We start from the raw sequence: 18317 nt of genomic DNA on the forward strand, positions 1-18317 counted from the left end.
CAACTATTGTCCCCCTGTCATGGTCCGATCACTATCCTGCAGCTGGTCTTCCGCTATGCCACCCCCCGCTGCTGGGCTGCAGAGCCGACCAGGTGGTTCTGCCCCAGGTGCCTAATGGACCCAGAACGGTTCCAGATGGCGCTTGGGTCTTTACCTATCTCCCTCACTCACAGCCTGGCCGATGCCTTGGTGGATGCCTGGGAAAGGGTGGCCACCGAGGCACTCGACCATGTTGTACTCTTGCGACCCCTGACCCAGCGCAGATCCCGTTGGGCCCCATGGTTTTCTGTGGAGCTCTGGGAGATGAAGCGTCGGAGACGGGGTCTAGAGAGCGGTTGGAGGTCCACCCGGTCCAAATCTGACTGATTGCGACTAAGAACCTTTACGAGGTCTTACCTTGCGGCGATGAGGACGGCGAAGTCTAACTACTTCGCTGCCCTCATCGCGTCTGCAGATAATCGCCCGGCCACCCTGTTTAGGGTGACTCGCTCTCTCCTTAATCAGCAGATGAGGGAGGAGCCCTTACAGGGGTGGGCCGAGGAGTTTAGTCATCATCTGGCAGACAAAATCGCTCAGATCCGGACCGGTTTGGACTCTGGGCAGAGTCTGACGTGGAGGAATCGAGCGGTCTTGAGCATGTTATCTGGACTGAGTTCGATCCTATTTCCCCCGATGACATGGACAGGATCATGAGGAGACTGATCTCCACTTGTTTATTGGACCCGTGCCCCTCCTGGCTGGTTTATGCAGCCCAGGAGGAGACATGAGGCTGGTTCCAGGCAGTAATAACTGCTTCTTTGAGGGAGGGTGTATTCCCAGCCGCCTTGAAGGAGGCAGTGGTGAGGCCCCTTCTCAAGAAGCCTGTCCTGGACCCGGCAATTTTGAATAACTATCGTCCGGTCTCCAACCTTCGCTTTTTAGTGAAGGTTGTTGAGAGTGTGGTGGCGCATCAGCTTCCTCTGTTCCTGGAGGAAACTGATTATCTTGACCCATACCAATCGGGCTTCAGGCCCGGGTACAGCATGGAGATGGCATTGGTCGCGCTGGTGAATGATCTCTGGCGGGCTCGAGACGGGGGATGTTCCTCTGTCCTAGTCCTATTAGACCTCTCAGCGGCTTTTGATACCATCGACCATGGTATCCTACTGCGACATCTCAGGGGGCTGGGAGTGGGAGGCACTGTTTTACAGTGGTTCTCCTCCTATCTCCTGGGCCGTTCGCAGTCGGTGTTGACAGGAGGGCAGAGGTCAGCCTCAAGGCCTCTCGTTTGTGGAGTCCCTCAGGGGTCAGTCCTCTCTCCCCTCCTGTTCAACATCTATATGAAGCCGCTGGGCGAGCTCATTCGTGGTTTCGGGGTGGGGTATCATCAGTATGCTGATGATACCCAACTTTTTCTTTCCACCCCGAACCAACCCAGTGATTCCCTCGACGTGATGTCCCGTTGCCTGGAGGCGGTCCAGGTTTGGATGGGGAGAAACATACTTCGTCTCAATCCTGCCAACACTGAGTGGCTGTGCATACCGGCATCTCAGGTTAACCAGTTTGTTCCATCACTAATGATGGGGGGGGTGAGGTGTTACCACCCGTTGATAGGGCTCGCAACTTGGGCATCCTCCTGGATTCACGGCTCAGTTTTGAAGATCATATAGGAGCCGTGGCCAGGGGGGCTTTTGCCCAGGTTCGCATGGTGTGCCAGTTGCGGCCCTATCTGGACCGAGATGCCCTACGCACAGTCACCCATGCGCTCGTGATCTCCCGCCTAGACTACTGCAACGCTCTCTACATGGGGCTGCCCTTGAGGACCACTCGGAGGCTTCAGCTGGTACAGAATGCAGCCGCGCGAGTTGTGATGGGAGTCCCCCGATACTCCCATGTAACACCTCTTCTCTGCAAGCTGCATTGGCTTCCAGTTGCCCTCTGGGTGAGATTCAAGGTGCTGGTGATGACCTATAAAGCCCTAAATGGCTTGGGGCAGAGGGAACACCTGCTGCCAGCATCAACTCCCCATCGTCCTGTGCGCTCCCACAGGAAGGGCCTTCTTAGGGTACCGCCGGTGAAGGATTGCCGGCCGGTGACTCCCAGAGGGAGGGCCTTCTCTGTGGGTGTGCCTGCCCTTTGAAACCAACTTCCTATGGAACTCAGGACTGCCTCCGACCTCCGCTCATTTCGCCGGGACCTAAAAACTTGGCTCTTTGAGCTGTCTGGCCTAGACTGAGGGGTTTTTAACTGGGTTTTAAAGTTTTAATTTTTAACTTTTGGCCTTTAAATTAATTGTTTTAAATTTATTTTAACTTTTGTATTGTATGGTTTTAATTGCCCTGTAAACTGCCCTGAGTCCTATGGGAATAGGGCGGTATATAAGTCAAATAAAATAAATAAAAATAAATGTTAAGCTCACCATGGAAAACATCATATCTTGTTATGTATATACTAGGTTAATTATTTAAAGACTGAAGTGCAACATAACTAGATTCTAAATAATCTATTTTTCAAAACACACAACAGTCCAAACAGTAAAAGTAAAGTCCAAATTAAGAATATTTCAATCTTAAGAATTGTTTAAATTAAAGTGGTTTAGTCGTAATAGATGGTTATAGATTCAAAATAATTTTCAAGAGTACAAAAGATACTATTTTTTTCTAGCATCAGCTAAATTAGACATATTACATTGAGAAAAATGTTTCTCATTTCTTTCCTTTTACCTTTATTGATTTCACTGCAGAGATGTTAACACAGGAAATAGATTATTTTGTTATCTAATTTTACCTTCCAAAAGACAGAAGCTGATGAAAAATGTGAGGTTCTTTCCTGTTGGCTTTTTTGAATTAGCTGTTTTAGATTCTAAAAGTTTAGTTCCTAAAGAAGTAACCTTGTAAGTGATTTTAATGTCCTCGTCTTGTGCAGGGTAGGCAACCTTGGCTCTTTTATGACTCAAGGACTTCAACTCCCAGAATTCCTAAGCCAGCATGGCTCAGCTTGGAAACCTTTCTCTTTCCCCTCAGCTTGGCTGGCTCAGGATTTGTGGGAGTTGAAGTCCACAAGTCATAAAAAAGAACCAAGATTGCCTACTCCAAAAGCCAATAGAGGGAGGTTTTGTTTTTGTTTTTTTGCAAAAAAAAGGTGCCGGAATGCCATTCTGAGCGTTCTATGAGAAAAAAAGTCCTGCATAAAATACTGAGCTGCAGCTTCTTGATACTTTTCTAATCTACAGAGTCAAGAACTACATTTCAGACAGAAAGTCAAGTGTGCTTAGAAAAATTATGAGTGAAAATATCAGAAAATGTAGAAAATACTGGCTGAAGAAGCTTCTATTTTATATAAATTTACCAGACCATGTTGGGTTCTACCAATCAAGCATCCAAATAATTCTGGCAAAAATAGTTGAAAACCCATTCTACCTTTATGGTTGTATTTTTTTAATTTACATTAAAAAGTAGAGACATTTCCAGCAGTCTTCTTCTTTTAGGCATTCTAAACAATATAAAATTAAGACAATTAGTGACAAAGATAATGTTTTAACAGACAAATTTCTTAAAATTATGCTTCCCAATAGCCTCTTACAATTACAATAATTCCTTGTAGATAAAATACTGTTCTGGAATGTATAACCTATTTTATAAAACAATTTTAATTATTAATCTGCTAGATTACACGAGGTCCAAATAGCATATTTAATCTACATTTTCTTTTGACTTAAATTCCTTAAATTCAGTCCATTTTACCTCTTACTAAAAAAAATTCCCTTGTTGAGAAAACATACAGCTCCAGAGATTTACTTTTTTGTTATGAAAATTTCCAAGGTAACATATTAGTCTGTAAATAAGAAAACAAGGATGCTCTACCATAAGAAAACCACCAAATCCCAAGCCATGCTCAGCTAGGGCAGAAGAATGACAGATAATAAGATGTATCAGCAATGGCTGTTTTTTTTTTCATTTCCCTTCTACTGTTTCCAATGTCAGGGTGGGATCAAGATAATAGGAAGCTGTTAATCCAGATAATTCCAAGCCATCTAATACATCCCTCTGGCAAGATTCTATTACAGGGATCATGGAAATGAACTTATGTAAACAAAAGAATTACTAAAGCAAATTATTTCAAGGGGATTAATTGATATATTCTTTCTACTAGTGAAAGAAAAAAATAATTTAAAGCTATAGGTTCATTCTTGCAGAATCCAGTCTGGGTCGGTCACCGGGACGGGAGTTTTGCTTCTGAGCTTTCAGACTCATGCTGGAGGCCAGAGAGAAGCTCCCCAAGGGTGAGGGTCCCAGCGCAAGTCCGAAAGCTTGGAAGACCAGAACCTCTGAGGTCCCGGTCACCAACCCAGACTGGATCCTGCAATGTCACCATGGGATACATATTTTCACCTTCATTCATGAGAATCGTTCTTACCTGCTCAGCACCAACAACATCAATTTCAGCATCTTCAGGTGGAGCCTCTGTTGAATCCTCTTCCTTGACTGGAGCTTGGGTACTAAAATGAGAAAAGAAAAATTTGTTTCTTGTCTTTCAAGTGAAATCACGACTTTGCTTGGTTCTTGTTAATTTTACAATAATAATTCTGAGAAATCAATATTTAATCATAATAATTTAGAAATCAATACAATAGTTAGATTAATGTAAGACCCAAATTTCATCCCTAGCATTATCAGTTTCTTTTTCAAAAAAAGTTCATATCTGTCGGAAACTTGAAAGCTGTTGCCGTTGTCCTAGACAACATTAAGGTAAATGGATCAATAATCTGATTTAGAATATGACAGCACTGAATGTTCTTCAACAAAGACTCCATTTAAATGTCATATCTTTTTTGTCCATACACTCAGCAAAGCTCCACTCCTTTTAAAATAATTAAAGAGACCTAATGAATTTAAATGTTTCTAAATAGAACTTTTTTGAATGGAAAAATTTCTTATATCGAACCTGCTTTGTAAGTTTCAAAAATGGCTTTCTATTCAGCAAAAAGACAGGAAGCATTGTAGTGGTTGTCATAAATTTGAAAACCATAATGGAATTATACAAAACATTAAACAATGTTTTGGATTGTGGCCTGTGGATATTAAGTTTCAATTAACCCCCAATATCAAATGTTTAAATCACAGATTCAATTAGCCCCCAATATCAAATAATGTTTACATCACCACAAAATCTTGGACATATTTTGAAGGAAAAAAACACTGCAACTTCTAACTGCATCTCATGAACTAAATTTGATGGCCATCCTGTTTATCAAAGTTAATCCAACAACTCTTCTTCTTACCTATGTTTTTTCTTTGGAATTGCAGGACCCAATGGGATGGAATATTCTTGGTGATAACTATCATGAGATTTTAGTCTCTTCCTGTTTTTCATTCTCAAGGAAGGCAGGCAGAATGGATAATGGGTCTCAGAAGTCCTGTTTGCTCTGTCTGTGTGACTGATTTTAGACCAGGATCCTGAAACAGACAATTTCATCTCAGCCATGTATTTCACTGAACACTGAAGTAGCAAGATACAGATATTATTGAGGCTTAAATTCATCCTACTTGAAGTGGATATCAAAAATGTTGACATGTCATCAATCCTATGATACAAATGCAAGCTTTTTATACATAGTTTGGAAATGTCATACCTTCAGATACTTTCCTTTTAAAAGATCTCCTCGTAATGCTAACAGTTGGCCACTCTTGTGAGCTGCTGACAGCAGAATTCTCATCATCATCATTAGCCAACAAAGAAGTTCTGTACCAAGCCAGTGAGTACCAGGTATCTTCTTTACAAAGTGCTGTTTCGGGTACATATCTTAGCAAATAACTATATCTGAATGTGAAGATTGGGGAGAAAACCACTAAATTACTTTTTCCCCAATTTTAATTAACATTCTTTCAGAAAAGGTGCAAATACTCGTGATATTACATTTAAATTAAACTTAAAATGTGACAACCTCCAACCTCACTTCTCATCCAAAATGTGGCAACAGATCATTGTTACTTCCCCAGTGCTCCAGGATCTTTGAAATCTCCAACCTTGCTTCTCATCCAAGAAAATTCTTCAGTGAATTCCTACCATTCACTTAGCACTGAAGAAGCTTGTTGGATGAGAAGCAAAATGTTTTCAAGGAAAAAACCAAGTAAATCCAGTTGCCTTTTGGAAAAGCACCTTTGGGACAACCATGACCTGAATGACTGAGAATCTCTGTAGACATTTAACTGTCCTGAATTTTAATAGCACTGTTTTTAAGGTTTTTAAAATCAATTAAAGCTAAAACACAACTACACTAATTTTTTGGCACATACATTAATTTATTATTTATCTCTTGCCTTATATTATTTTTCCAAATAACTCAAGGCAACAAACATATCAAACACACCTATTTCCCTCCAACAACAACCTTGTGAGTGGGTTGGGTTGACAGAGAGTGACTGGCCCAAAGTCACCCAGATGGCTTTCATGGCTAAGGCAGGACTTAAACTCATGGTCCTATGCTTTCTAGCCTAGTGACCAAACTGGCTAGACCACTAGACAAAACACATAGTACAAGAGCAAATGCATCATTCTTGACAATGACTGGATTTCTAAAATGAAATAATTTAGATATGTTTAAATGGTTGAACTTTCACAAAATTGTAAATATAAAATGTTATATAAGTACATCAGCATTTCAGGGGCAAAACTGTCGAATATTATATATATATATATATATATATATATATATATATATATATATATATATATATATATATATATATATATATATATATATATATTCTGAGACCACTGTGCAACTTCCTATGTTTGTGTTCAGTCAATCACCACTGATTTCTTTATATAAAATCAAAAATAACACTCACACAAGTCTTTTATCAGGCTTTAGAAGCTTATTGGAGAATTCGCTGAGGATGATGAGAAAATTTAAGTTAGGAGGTAAGCACTTCCCTTCCATTCCAGCTGCCCCTTGGAAGGCGAATTCAATACCTTCCCTTTCAACAGGAGTAAGGAAGAAATAAAAACAGAAAGGATATTTACAAGATGGACATCCTTCAAACAGAAGACTAAGAGGCAACATATAATTGGCACATACTTGTGTATCCTAGCTACAGATTCTCGACTTTTCACCTGGTCCCAGCCAAATGTCAAAGAAAAGCGCCGGGCAAGCTCTTTAATATTGTTGAAGGAGGTGGAGGAGGAATCCAAGCTATTGCTGCCATCACCTTGGCTTTCAATGTGCTTCTGAAACAGCTGCAGATCATAGACATTGGTTTAAAGTTTATAGGCAATAAAACAATCCCCAGGAGGACATACCCAGCATAGAACCAGCAGATTCCTTGCTCAGGATGCAAGCATATACCAATTTATGCAATAATCCAATTATATATTTTAAGAATCCCACCAAGCTAAACAAGGATGTGAATGGCACAGAGGAAAATCAAGAGCAGGAAGTTTAGGGACGAGAACAAGAAAACAAGATATCATTAGCCTTGCTGCAAAGAAAATTTGTTCCCATTTAAAACAAGGGTTCTGGTTTTTGTAATGAGCACAAAATATTCTTTCTCATAAGTACCAGAGAGAGCAATCATTTGTCTCAAGTTATGCATTGCTGATTATAAAGCCACCTTGATAAATATTTAATTGTTCATTTAAAAACTAGCATATATTTCTATTAATCTTGACAATGTTCTATTTTTATTTATTGTATTGCATCACAGCATACATTATTGCAGATTAAATTTTAGTTCATGCCCTTAAAAAGTAGACAGAATAGCATATGTAAATAAAACATAATTGATAAAATTGTTCTTTTCTAAATTTTGCTTTGGAAGTGGAATCTGTAGCAAGTTAAATCTGAGTTGCAAATCCATCTTTTGCATGCAAACATATGCCCAGGATGGGATGGAACATTGAAAAATAATTAGGCACTGTTGCAGCCACTTTTTCACTACAAATTGTATTAGTTGAAAATAGTTCATTTTATTATTTAATTAATTCTTTAATTAAATACTTGTCTAAAATATTGCTTATTTGATAAATTCTTTTTTGATATACCCGTTTATTGTTTTAATTTGTTAGATTTATGTGATCTACGTTTTTGACTTCCTGCCAACTTCTCTATTGACTTTACTTGTGGGAAACCAGCACAGAAGGTCACAAATTGTGATCATGTGACCATAGGACACTGCAACAGTTAGAAATACGGGCCAGTTGCCAAGTGTCTGGGTTTAATCATGTGGTTGCAGAGGCTCTGCAATAGCTGGAATTTCAACAACTAGTCATAAGTACTACACCACTGTTTTAAGTTCAAACGGTAACTGAACAAAGAGTAACTGAACAGTTAAGCGAGGACCACCTGTGTTCAATCATGTGTTCCTAAAAGCATAAAGAAAATCTATGCTGTAAGGAAATTTAATTACCAATATAGGTAGATTTCATTATGGATTTAGACCAGCATATAACAACTACCAAGTGTGTCTACCAAAAATGAGCCCTGTATATAAGCCTAAATATTAATCTACTCATGTATTGAAAAGCCAATGTACAGAGGTAGTTCCTGGAGTGTTCCATAATAATGGAATTTCTTTCCAGTAGAGATCAGGCATATCAAAGACTAAGCTATTTTTATATTTAATTCAAAAATTTTATGGACACACAAATTAAAGCAAATAAGGAAGACTTTTCTATTGGTTTGGTATATTTTTATGCTTTATATATTTTATTCTACTGTGAAGTGTTACCGTATTTTCTGGCGTATAAGACGACCCCCAACTTTTCCTGTTAAATTACCGTATTTTTCGGACCATAATAAGCACCTGACCATAAGACACACCCAGTTTTTAGAGCAGGAAAACAAGGAAAAAAATATTCTGAACCAAATAGTACTACTGGTATACTAAAACAGGGCTTTCAACCTTTTCATCCATTGTACCACTTTTAGGACAAGGCAATGTCCGAGTATCACCAGTCGCCCAACAAGGTGTCAAAAACTTGACCCACCCCCCCAAAAAAAGGAAAAAAATGATAAAGTACAGGTAGTCCTCGGCTTACAATGATTCACTTAGTGACCTTTCAAAGTTACGACAGCACTGAAAAAAGTGACTTATGACCATTTTTCACACTTATGACCTTTGCAGCATCCCCAGGGTCATGTGATTTACATTCGGATGCTTGGCAATCGATTCATATTGTTCCAGGGTCATGCGATCGCCTTTTGCAAACTTCTGACAAGCAAAGTTAGTGGGGAAACCAGATTCACTTAACAATCATGTTACTAATTTCTCTCTCTCCTTCTCTTTCTCTCCCCCTCCCTCTTTCTTTCTCTCTCCTCTCTCCTTTCTCTCTCTCTTTCTCTCCCTCTCCCTCTTTCTCTCCCTATTTTTCTTTCCCTCTTTTTGTTCCTCTTTTTCTCTCCCTCTATTTCCCTCTTTTTCTCCTTGTCTCTCCCTCTTTCTCTCCCTCTTTTTCTTTCCCTCTATTTTTCCCTCTTTCTCTCTCTCCCTCTATTTCCCTCCCTTTCTTTCTCCTTCTCTCTCCCTCTTTCTCTCCCTCTCTATTTTTCTCTTTCCCTCTATTTCTCCCTCTTTCTCTCCCTCTATTTCCCTCCCTCTTTTTCTCCCTATCTCTCTCTCCCTTTCTCTCTCTCCCTCTTTCCCCCTCTTTCTTTCTCTCCCTCTATTTCTCTCCCTTTCTTTCTCCTTCTCTCTCTCCCTCTCTCCCTATTTCTTTCTCCTCTCTCTCTTTCTCTCTCTCCCTCTCCCATTGTCCCTTCCTTCTTTCCTTCCTTCCTTTCTTCCTTCCCTCCCTCTTTGTCCTTCCCTCCCCACGTTAGAGCAGTACCTGTGGAGGCGGCCCTGCGGCCCGGCTTTCTCTTGCAGAAAGCAAGCTGAAACGGAGTGAGGGATATTGACAGGAACGCGAATTGGCCGATCTCGCGCTCCTGCAATCTCCCTTGTTTGGTTTCAGCTTCCCTTGCTACAAGAGAAAGCAGGCTGAAAAGGAGCGAGGGAGATTGCAGCAGCATGAGATCGCCAATTCGCGTTCCTGTCAATATCCCTCACTCCGTTTCAGCCTGCTTTCTCTTATAGCAAGGGAAGCTGAAACCGAGCGAGGGAGATTTGCAGGAGCGTGAGATCGGCGTTTCTAAGCACATGCCGATTCGTGCTCCTGGCAATCTCCCTTGCTTTCCACTTGCGGAGGTTGGGGCTGGGCATACGGATCAGCTTCGGACCATAAGACGCACCTAAGACTACCCGTATTTTCCAGCGTATAAGACGACTGGACGTATAAGACAACCCCCGACTTTTGAGAAGATTTTCATGGGTTAAAAAGTCATCTTATACGCCGGAAAATACGGTAATTTACAAATTCCTAATTAAAAATACCTATACCACTAAGATCAACCCATCTATACATCCCAACACAAAAGAGAAGGCATACTCTGTTTCCCCATGAAGATTGGTTAGGTGGTTTATCATATTTTAATCTGCACTATTTCAAGGTCAGTGCAAACTGGACCACTTGCCTATGCAATATGTAAACATAGGCTGCTGACTATGTGAGAAGAACTTACAACTTACTGAATGCTGAGCTTCCCCTTATCTCACATTTCAGGGGATAACTTATGAATCTTAAATTTATTTTGATAACGTGTGAGGTCATATATTGGCCATCTGAAGAGAGATGTTCTGAAGCCTGGAGGCTGCCCTATATATTAGCTTCACACAGCTAGTTCTGAGCAGTTAAACAGAATAACTGTCTAACTAAAGCAATACCTTTAGTGCAGCTTGTTTGGAAAGTATGTTGCTAGCAAGTCATCACAATAGTTTTATAGCCTGTGAGATCATAAATGTCTCTCATTAGAGAGAGAACAATCAGCTATCATCTTTTCTCCCAAAATATATTTGCCCTATAAGTTTTTCTTGAAAGAGCATTTTTCCATTTATTTTGTTTGTTTAATCTTAATTTGTGATATGAAATTTCAAAATAAGACACTATGGACCAATACATGTTTCCCTTTGTTTCTATGAATTCTGCTCTCTATATTTACTATACCTATGTGACAGTTATCTCAGTCAAATGGATGGAAGACTCATTACTGCATATTCTCTTTGAATCCCTTCATTCACAATTCTCTAGTGCAGGATTCTGAAGAGACCATTCGGAGGAGGGCTACGGGTGAAGAGGCTAAAAATCCCTCCCTTGCCATTTTTTCAATCTCTCAACTCTTCCAATCAGCCTAATATTAATACTCAAGATTGTATCTGTACCCTCCAAATTATGTGAGGTTCTTTATCTCAAATTCATATTTCAACTCATTAGCAAGTCCTTCTTGAACAATCCAAATCGTTCCAACCCACATCCCTAGTAAATAACAGAAAACCTATAAGCACACACACCACACAATGTTGATATTGTTTGGGCTTCCACATCTCACGGCCTCCCATTTCCTCCTTGCAAAAACCACTAAGGAGAATCTAATTCTCGCATAAAATTCTGGTAATTCTTTTATATTATTCTGTAATTCTTTATTGATTATTTCTATCAATAATGGCTGTACCATTTTACCTAACTAGCATAAATTCATGTTGGTGCAATCTGTAGGAAATTCTGCAGGCTGACTCACATAAAACAATTCATTCTAAAATGCAAAGATCAGGAACTGATCCTGGTCTCTTCCATCTGGCAAACCTCCACAAGACTGCAAAAACATCAGTTAGGTTGTATGTTGTCATATTAGCTGAGATAAACTTTGTCCTAAATGCTGTGTCAATTGCATCATAGCATTTGCAGGTTGTTGTTGTTGTTAGCTGCGAAGTCGTGTCCAACCCATCGCGGCCCTATAGACAACGTTCCTACAGGCCTTCCTGTCCTCTACCATCTTCTGGAGTGCACGCCTACTGCTTCAGTGACTCCATCCAGCCACCTCATTCTCTGTCGTCCCCTTCTTCTCTTGCCCTCAATCTTTCCCAGCATTAGGCTCTTCTCCAGTGAGTCCTTCCTTCTCATTAAGTGGCCAAAGTATTTGAGTTTTAGCTTCAGGATCTGGCCTTCTAAAGAGCAGTCAGGGTTGATCTCCTCTAGGACTGACAAGTTTGATCGCCTTGCAGTCCAAGGGACTCGCGGGAGTCTTCTCCAGCACCATAGTTCAAAGGCCTCAATTCTTTGGTGCTCAGCCTTTCATATGGCCCAACTTTCACTGCCATACATTGCAACTGGGAAGACCATAGCCTTGACTATACGCACTTTTGTTGACAGGGTGATGTCTCTGCTTTTTAGTGTGCTGTCTAGATTTGCCATGGCTTTCCTCCCCAGGAGCAAGCGTCTTTTAATTTCTTGGCTACAGTCCCCATCTGCAGTGATCTTGGAGCCCAGGAAAATAAGTCACTACCTCCATTTCTTCCCCATCTATTTGCCAGGAATTGAGAGGGCCGGATGCCATGATCTTAGTTTTCTTAATGTTAAGTTTCAACCCAGGTTTTGCACTCTCCTTCTTCACCCGCAACAAGAGGCTCTTTAGTTCTTCTTCACTTTCTGCCATTAGAGTGGTATCATCTGCATATCTTAGGTTGTTGATATTTCTTCCAACAATCTTAATTGCTTCTTGGCCCTCATATAGGTTTCTCAAGAGACAAATAAGATGGTCTGGTACTCCCATCTCTTTAAGAACTTGCCAGAGTTTGTTATGATCCACACAATCAAAGGCTTTAGCATAGTCAATGAAACAGAAGTAGATGTTTTTCTGGAACTCTCTAGCTTTCTCCATGATCCAGCGTATATTGGCAATTTGATCTCTAGTTCCTCTACCTCTTCGAAATCCTGCCTGTACTTCTAGTAGTTCTCGATCCACATACTGCTGGAGTCTAGCTTGTAGCATTTTAAGCATAACTTTACTAGCATGTGAAATGAGTGCAATGGTGCGATAGTTTGAACATTCTTTGGCACTGCCTTTCTTTGGAATTGAAATGTAAACTGATCTTTTCCAATCCTGTGGCCACTGTTGAGTTTTCCAAATTTGCTGGCAAATTGAGTGTAGCACTTTTACTACATCGTCTTTTAAGATTTTGAATAGCTCAGCTGGAATACTGTCACCTCCACTAGCTTTGTTGTTGCTGAGCTTTTCTAAGGCCCACTTCACTTCACATTCTAGGATGTCTGGCTCGAGATCAGTGACCACCTCATTGTGATTATCAGGGACATTAAGCTCATTCTTGTATAGTTCTTCTGTGTAATTTTGCCACCTCTTCTTAATCTCTTCTGCCTCTGTTAGGTCCCTGCCGTTTTGGTCCTTTATCATGCCCATTTTTGCATGAAATGTTCCCTTCATCTCTCCAATTTTCTTGAAAAGATCTCTGGTCCTCCCTATTCTATTGTTTTCTTCTATTTCTTTGCATTGTTCATTTAAGAAAGCATTCTTATCTCTTCTAGCTATTCTCTAGAATTCTGCATTCAATTGGACGTGTCTTTCTTTTTCTCCCTTGCCTTTCGCTTCCCTCCTTTCCTCAGCTATTTGCAAAGCTTCCTCAGACAACCATTTTGCTTTCTTGCATTTCTTTTTCTTTGGGATGGTTTTGGTTGCTACCTGTTGTACAATGTTGCGAACCTCCGTCCATAGTTCTTCAGGCACTCTGTCTATCAGATCTAATTCCTTAAATCTATTTGTCACCTCTACTGTATATTGAACAGGGATATGATTTAATTCATACCTGACTGGCCTAGCGCTTTTCCCTACTTTCTTTAATTTAAGCCTAAACTTTGCAACAAGCTCATGGTCTGAGCCACAGTCAGCTCATGGTCTTGTTTTTACTGACTGTATAGAGCTTCTCCATCTTTGGCTGTAGAGCATATAGTCAATCTGATTTCTGTGTTGACCGTCTGGTGATGTCCATGTGTAAAGCTGTCTCTTGGGTTGTTGGAAAAGAGTGTTTGCTATGACCATCGTATTCTCTTGACAAAATTCTATCAGCCTGTGCCCTGCTTCATTTTGTACTCCAAGGCCAAACTTGCCTGTTATTCCGGTTATCTTTTGGCTTCCCACTTTAGCATTCCAATCCCCCATGATGATAAGGACATCATTTTTTGGTGTTAGTTCTATAAGGGGCTGTAGGGCTTCATAGAACCGGTCAATTTCATCCTCTTCATCACGGGTGGTTGGGGCATAGACTTGGACTACTGTGATATTGAATGGTTTGCTTTGGATTCGAACTGAGATCATTCTACCATTTTGAGGATTGTATCCCAGTATTGCTTTTCCTATTCTTTTATTGACTATGAAGACTACTCCATTTCTTCTGAGGGATTCTTGCCCGCAGTAGTATACCTGATGGTCATCTGAATTAAATTCACCCATTCCTGTCCATTTTAGTTTGCTGATACCTAAGATGTGGATGTTCAGTCTTGTCATCTCGTTTGGCCACGTCCAGCTTTCCTTGATTCATGGATCTTACATTCCAGGTTCCTATGGAGAAAAAACCTTTACAGCATCGGACTTTTTTTTCACCACCAGACACATCCACAGCTGAGCGTCCTTTCGGCTTTGGCCCAGTCGCTTCATTCTTTCTGGCATTACTAGTACTAGCCCTCTGCTCTTCCCCAGTAGCACATTGGACGCCTTCCGACCTGAGGGGCTCATCTTCCAGCGTCATTTCGTATTGCCTTTTGGTACTGTCCATAGGGTTTTCATGGCAAAGATACTGGAGTGGGTTGCCATTTCCTTCTCCAGTGGATCACGTTTTGTCAGAACTCTCTGCTATGACCTTTTCGTCTTGGGTGGCCCTGCACGGCATAGCTCATAGCTTCATTGAATTACACAAGCCCCTTCGCCATGACAAGGCAGTAATCCATGAAGGGTTAGTTATTTGTAAATCACCTGTTCGTGTTGCAATAAAGCTACATCAAAGTGCTATAGAGACAATGGGGTTCCCTGAAAGTTGAATACCATCTCTATGAACAAGGAAAAGATTCTCTGCCTCTTTTAAGAGAGTGGGTCCCTTACAAAACTGATCAGGAAACAGATCCCAAGTTGATTAGAACTACACTTTATTGAAATAGGCTATTGTAATAAAATTTTGCAAACCTAACTGCATTTTTTCTTCCCTTTTAACATCCCAAGACATCATAGAGGAATCAGTCTGAATTCCTTTCTAATGCTTTCCTTGTTTCCCAGGCTCTAGTTTCTCCAAGGCATCTTCACTGCTACCTTCAGGCTCCAAGTAAGAATATTGCTGACATCCAGATGGATAAGATGACCAGAGCAAAATAAGAAGAACCCTTGTGTCTATTATGTCTAACATTCATTGATATATCCACAAAAGTCAGTATATCATGATTTCTTGAGGAAGTACAAGGAAAAGATCCCAATCAAAAAGACCAAAGCATTTATTGAAAAAGGAAGGTTTTTCATAATCTTCCTGAACACAAGAGGGTAATGTCAAAGAGAATATCAAACCTTATGCTTCCCACTACAGAGTGACTCCAAACTCAAGTACATAATTACTGACTAAAGTTACCCATTCAGATACAGAAGAACAGATCCCAACTTTTGTTATCCATTATCAAAGGTATCAAACGCTGACAAAAGATCTAACAAAAACAAGAAGGGTAATTCACCATCAATGTTTGTGTTCAACCAGAGCATCTAATTCTATTTCAACCCCATGGTTGAGTGTGAACTCAGTCTGGCATAGATATCTGTTTCCTGTAAGACCTAAAGAGCCAGGAAGGATGTGAAGTAATCAGTTCAAACCAGAAAGTTCTATCCACTTCCTTGAGTTCTATAAAATCAGAAGAATCCCAGATAATCACAGAAGACCTTATTTGTGGACTGCAAATTGATTTCTAACTCAGAGCAAATCAGAGTGACATTATCTACAAAGAAATTAACAAATGTACTTGGTGTGCTGACAGGCACTATATCACATCCATCTTTCCCCCAAAGGGTCCAGATAACACTGAACAGACCTGGCAGCTGCGAATCTGTAGACACTATACGTGTGAAGAACTGAGACTTTGCTGTTCTTACTGCCAAACGATAGGCTTAAACCACAGGTCACATCAGTCTTTGGTCACATTCATTCCTGCTAAGCACCACAAATGTGGTCATGTGACTGTGGGGTGTACGTCAAGGACTATCTGAATTGTACTGTCACAAACCACAACTCACACACTTACTTCTACAATTCTCTAAATACAAATTAACTATTTCTCCAATTTATGTAAGAAACTTGTCTTTTTCACCCAGAAACACTCAACCCTCTGCAATTTTATGTACAGTTAGAGAGCTAAAGAAATTCTCTTACTCATCTCTCCATTGTCCCATTCCAAGGGAGGAACTCTTCATCAATCCTTTCTAGCTCTTACCAGGACTTTCCAACAATATTTTAAAATAACATGACTACAAGATTTGATAATCTCTGAATCAAGTGATTAAAAGAGTGGGATCCAGAAGTGCATGGAGCAGACTTCCATGACCTGGTAGCTATAATAAGTGCAGGGGAAGAAATTGTTGTTGTTGTTGTTTTAAAAAAAAACCTTTTAATCAAAAAAATATTGCAGTTAGCTATCATGAAACTGGCTACCTTCTGCAAGTGAAGCTCTTCCCTTTGTAGACCACCAGGAATAGATCTAAATGTAACATATTTTCTAAAGTTCACTACCAAAACAATGTTTCTGAACTGTTCTCACAGAAAGCATACTGTCCAGATGAATATTCTCACCTGCTGTAAACAGAGGATCAATGTTCTTGCATTTTGAATTTTATTGTTGTGCCTTGTCCTGCTCAAAGTCTCTTTAATTATGTCTCCAAAGTCATTATATGCCTGTCAAATGGAAAAGAGGAACATAGCTTCTTAAATCAAGGAACAATGTCAAAGAAAACCTGGGAAATCAGAAGCCATTTTTTAAAAAAAGGATGCCATTTAATTGACAGGTAGGAATAGGCAATATTAGAGATGCATAAAACGTTTCAAATCTGAAATACACAAAACAAATTGTTCCTAGCTTAGCGGGAGGTCTGACCTTTCTGAGCTTGAGGTAGTTTTGAACTCAAAACTGGCTTGTTGCTTGTTGAGAACATTTGGTCTAAACAGTATTGGAACTTTTTCAATATGCCCAAAACTGCTGTCTCACATTTGAGGCAACGTGTAAGGACCCACTTCAATCTACATCTTAAGAAAACAGAACTCTTGGAAACGGTCTCTTCCAACAAGAATTTTTATTAAGAGAAATTGATAGTAGGCATGCTAGACAGGATCTGAGGGATCCCCCCACCATTCAATGTTTTAAAGTGTTCCCAAGCAGCCCCCCACCCCGCAGTTCTTCTGGGCGATTCAAACTGGCAGATTTCTAGGTGTGAACTCCAGGAAAACTAACATCAGTCCGGCTCCATTGGCACAATCATTCAATCCTCTCTTTACCCAGATCCTAGGTGTTGCATCTCCCCCCAACCTTTTTCCTTCACTGTCGGTAAAGAGGAGAGTTTCAGAGGGGCATAGGATGAAAGGCAGATGGCCACATTGTTATGGTTAGCAAACCTGAAGTGAATCAACAAAAGGTTACTTTGTAGTGAATACAGGAAGTGAAAGTAGTAAAACCCCCACGCATACTCCCCTCCCCCTTAGTAGTATGACGGAATCCAGGAAATAGTAAGAATTGGTTTTAAATCAGAGAAGATAGATAGAAATGAAATATAACTGGATTCTGACATCCTGCCCTCCTTAAAGAATACAAAACAGGTATAAAAGTTAGTCTAGCTTGTTAGGATACTCTGTACGAAACTTCTTTAATAGCTTCAGTGCTTTTACATGACGTTTATGGACCCAATCGTTTTGTGAGGAGGGGAGATCTTTCCATGCTACTAGTTATTGAGTTGTCCCATGATATCTTCTAGAGTCTAGGATTTCCTTTATTTTGAAGTGTTGTTCTCCTTCCACCATGATTGGAGGTGGTGGGGGGGGATTTTTCGCCATAATGGTGACAGTTGTTCTTTTTTCAGCAAACTGCAGTAAAAAATTGGGTGTATTTGTCAAAGATTTTTGGGTAATTCTAATTCTACTGTTACTGGGTTTATGATTCTTTTAATTGGAAAAGGTCCTATATATTTTGGTCCAAGTTTTTTATAGAGTTGTAAGGATTTTAGGTATTTTGTACACAAATATACCATTTCACCTATAATGAATGGTGTGGGTTCAATTCTTTTTTTATCTGCTTGTGCTTTATATATTTTTTTTAATTCCATTTATATCCCGCCCTTCTCCGAAGACTCAGGGCGGCTTACAAGCTTAGCAGTAGCAATATGCTTGCCTAGCTTCGTCTAGGGCTTTTCTAACTATTGGCCAGGTATTTTGTAATTG

The 18317-nt window shown here is 40.2% G+C and overlaps 1 protein-coding gene across 3 annotated transcripts in view; it reads right to left on the minus strand.

The window, feature by feature from the left end:
- Window positions 1-3381: 3381 nt before the first annotated feature.
- LOC310639672 (cohesin subunit SA-2-like) overlaps window positions 3382-18317 on the minus strand; it is a 109044-nt gene continuing 94108 nt past the window's right edge. For 2 of the 3 annotated variants that reach the window (XM_083361500.1, XM_083361499.1), the window contains 7 exons: window positions 16683-16784; window positions 7061-7218; window positions 6831-6959; window positions 5612-5799; window positions 5261-5435; window positions 4396-4477; window positions 3382-3471 (listed from right to left, as the gene is read on the minus strand). In XM_083361500.1, coding sequence (XP_083217626.1) covers window positions 3463-3471; window positions 4396-4477; window positions 5261-5435; window positions 5612-5799; window positions 6831-6959; window positions 7061-7218; window positions 16683-16784 — 843 coding nt within the window. In that variant the 3' untranslated portion in view covers window positions 3382-3462. The remainder of the gene's footprint in view (window positions 3472-4395; window positions 4478-5260; window positions 5436-5611; window positions 5800-6830; window positions 6960-7060; window positions 7219-16682; window positions 16785-18317) is intronic. The other variant, XM_083361501.1, reaches the window with a different exon arrangement.

Source organism: Vipera ursinii, assembly GCF_947247035.1.
Source record: "Vipera ursinii genome assembly, chromosome: 4".
Taxonomy (NCBI): Eukaryota; Metazoa; Chordata; class Lepidosauria; order Squamata; family Viperidae; genus Vipera; species Vipera ursinii.